The sequence below is a fragment of the Diaporthe amygdali genome (genome assembly GCF_026229845.1).
Source record: "Diaporthe amygdali strain CAA958 chromosome Unknown NODE_146_length_3112_cov_60_855025, whole genome shotgun sequence".
NCBI classification, from domain to species: domain Eukaryota; kingdom Fungi; phylum Ascomycota; class Sordariomycetes; order Diaporthales; family Diaporthaceae; genus Diaporthe; species Diaporthe amygdali.
In genome coordinates this window covers 1-3,112 of record NW_026517166.1, presented here as the reverse complement: position 1 = coordinate 3,112, position 3,112 = coordinate 1, and the positions used below count along the sequence as shown (strand labels likewise).

At 47.9% G+C, this 3,112-nt stretch overlaps 1 protein-coding gene across 1 annotated transcript; it reads right to left on the bottom strand.

The window, feature by feature from the left end:
- Positions 1-1,276, bottom strand: J7T55_013221 (uncharacterized protein; the record flags this gene model as incomplete). The annotated part of the gene is made up of 3 exons (XM_053136381.1): positions 1-752; positions 955-1,111; positions 1,273-1,276. Coding segments are annotated over 3 exons (913 nt in total), but the record flags the coding sequence as incomplete, so codon positions are not given.
- Positions 1,277-3,112: the final 1,836 nt, after the last annotated feature.

Sequence of the window (3,112 nt, the reverse complement as noted above, 5' to 3'; positions counted from 1 at the left end):
CGTCAGGATAGTGAGACAGGGAGAAGTAATCCAGCCAGAACTCTTTTGCTTTGGTGTATTCTTGCGCCATGCACTTTTCCAGTAGCATTTTCCACTCTCGATCTTTGTCGTCTTGGTAGATGCTTGTGGCTACAAATTCCCACCAAACTGGGAAAAAGCCACTTGCCTCCCAGTCAATTATGCCGACGACATTCCCATCCTTGACCATGATGTTTGAAGTTGAGAGATCGCCATGAGTAAAGGTATATGGCGCACAGGGCGGCATGCGTTGCCGTAGATGACGGCAAGCTTTGTCGGGAACCTTCTTTAAAGCCTGGACCATATCTTCCCAGACCTCCTCGTCGGACTGAAAGGGACCATGTGGTAATCCAAACCCGTTTCGGAACAGGAATGCAGAGTACAGCGGCTGTCCGCCCAAACTTTGCAGTCGATTGCTCTGAAGACCCCGAAGCTGGTTCAGGAGATCAACAATTTGTTTTGCAACACGCTCCCTGTCGGCCTGCGGTAGATCGCGCCAGGCCTCGTCAAGGGTCACACCATCGATCCTATCCATTATTGCCAAAGAAGCGCCGTCTGATTCCTCGTTCCACTGGGCGAGAATCGCGGGGACTGGAATTGTGGTAGCATCATGAAGGAAATGTATGCTTTGCGCCTCGAAATTTGGGGGTGTAATGCCTCGATCTTTGACAATGTATCGCGAGCCCACGGACCATACACCTCGATCACTAACGCCGTAGAAGAGCTTCAGGTGGCTGTTATATCGGCAAGACTCTTGACGCTCCGTGGTCCAAGTGCACGCAGCACAAGGTTCATTTCTGTTCATTTTGCTAACAGGCGGATCATAGAGTTAGCCAAAGTTCAGTGCAATGAAAGCCCCGGTATGTTCACCTCTCAGTAATTCATAAGAGAGACAAAGAAATGTGAAGCTCAATGTTCAGATTTGACCAAGTAGACAGGGCGCAGAAGCATTGCCGATTCTTGGTGAGGGCGTGGTTGTGGAAACAGCTGTCGAAGACCTGCTGGGCAGAGACATCATGTGTTCGGCGACGCAGCGCATAGATCGATAAGGGGTCCGTGCGCAAAGCGCTACCCCTCACCCAGTTTTCAGACCCTTTGGCCACTTCAGTGGTACATCAAGACCCCAGTCTACTTCGCCGCTCCCGTGCTCAGGCGCTTGACAATGCCGCCTCTTATGGTGTTGCACGATGAAGGGCAGCCAAGTGCATTTGGTTATGGAAGTCACGCAAGTAGACATTCCGTTCTTCGACTCACTCATTTAGACGGGAGGTGAAGAGGCGTGATGACCAGCCAAGTTCTGTCCTCGACGGGATGAGCGGCTGTGAGTCAGCACGCAATATAAGAGTGAAACAGATATCACCAGGCATTTTAAACCGTGGTTTCCATTTTACTCTAGAATATTGATCGAATGGGAGTTTTTAAGCTCAAAAAAGGTGAGAAAAGAGCGGTCCTCATATTTTCACACTGAGAGCCTCTGCAGTGGGCCGCAATCTTGAGAGCCTGTGTTGCTGCCTACCCGTTGCCTGATGGCGAACTACCGCTGTCTGTGTCAAGCGAAATGCTACCCCCCCCCCTGTCCGTCTTCAGTCCCTCCTACACACGTTAAATCTCTACTTTGTGTGCGTTTGAAAGTCTTGGCAGTCAAGCGAAATGCTACCCCCCCCCCCTGTCAATCAAAAATCAATCCCATATTCATACTTTATCTGAAAATATCTAAGCATATAAATTTTTCTATTTAATAAAAATTTTATTTAGCACGTCCATCCCTACGTGGCGGAAAACCCTCCGTGCCGGAAAAAATGACCGGTACTTTGACTTTGGACATGTCAAAAACTCTACACATATCAATCTCTCCTAAATTTTAGCATAGGTCGTATTCTCTAACTAGTACTGAGCATCCTAAGTCTGTCTTACAGAAAATTTACCCTGATGCTGCCGTCCTCGTGCCTGATTTATACAACGTCTCTATTTAGAGCAATAGAGAATTCCTCCAAGACGCTTCCACCATCGAGCTCTTATCATCCCTAATACTCATAGAAGGGTCATATCCGAGCTATAGGACCTCGCTACTACGCCGGTAATCAATATGGACCTTGTGGCTGTTGCGGTGTCCAGATCATTAGACCATCACCACGCAGCTTAGTACCTTGGATTAAAGCGAGTGCCGAATTTGGTTAGTGCGAGCCGAATTTACAGATGGCTCTCCGTGGCTGATTTCGAGTGTGGCTAGTGGCAAGAGTTTTCACGCTTTCAACTTTGGAAGAAAAAGAACGGACGAATGCACTGCTTCAGAATAAGTTGAAAAAGTTATCCGAAACCAATTGGCGAATGATAAACCACTTGGCGGACCAACCGTGACTTCGTTGGCTGACGAGGAGACTTTTGTCCACCAGACACACATTTCTCAATGTTACCAGCCTATTTTAGACCAACAACGTTTTATCATAAGTCACCTAACTTAACCCCGGGTCAAGGCCAAGCTGACTATTGACAACTCCAGAACCACTTTAGCTGATGACATGCGGCAAGAATCATGACCATCACCCCTTTTGTGCTCCTAAGTACAGGAGTGCCTTCACTCAGGAGAGAAATACTATTTGTGCATCTGCAGGTAATTTAATCCATTCAAGTTCAACCTCGTGCACTCCGATCAGACTACAAACTTGCTTGGGTTACGGTAGAGTAGCAATGGGGGAACCAGTTATTTTGTCTCGGCCAAGTGTCTGTCGATCTGATTGGCTAGCTTGTCCAATCTCTTCCCCACGGTCCCAACCTGGCCTCCACGAGCCACGATTGGCCCCGCACGCGGACAATGAATCATTCGATGGTGAGTGAACAAGAAGATGATTGATTCGACTCTGGTGAGCCAGGGCTTGAGGGCAAGGCCAACATCCCACCTTCAGGCTCATCACGTTCAATCACTCACCAATTACTTCTCAATTCTTTCACTCGAAAGGACCAATGACTAGCACGACTGGTTGTTAATTGATGAATAAGCAAGCACCCAATCATAATTGGAGGGGACGTGTAGAAATTTATGTTGCTACACTGCTGTACTGTACAGTACAGCACAGTACTGTACTGTTCGGTAAAT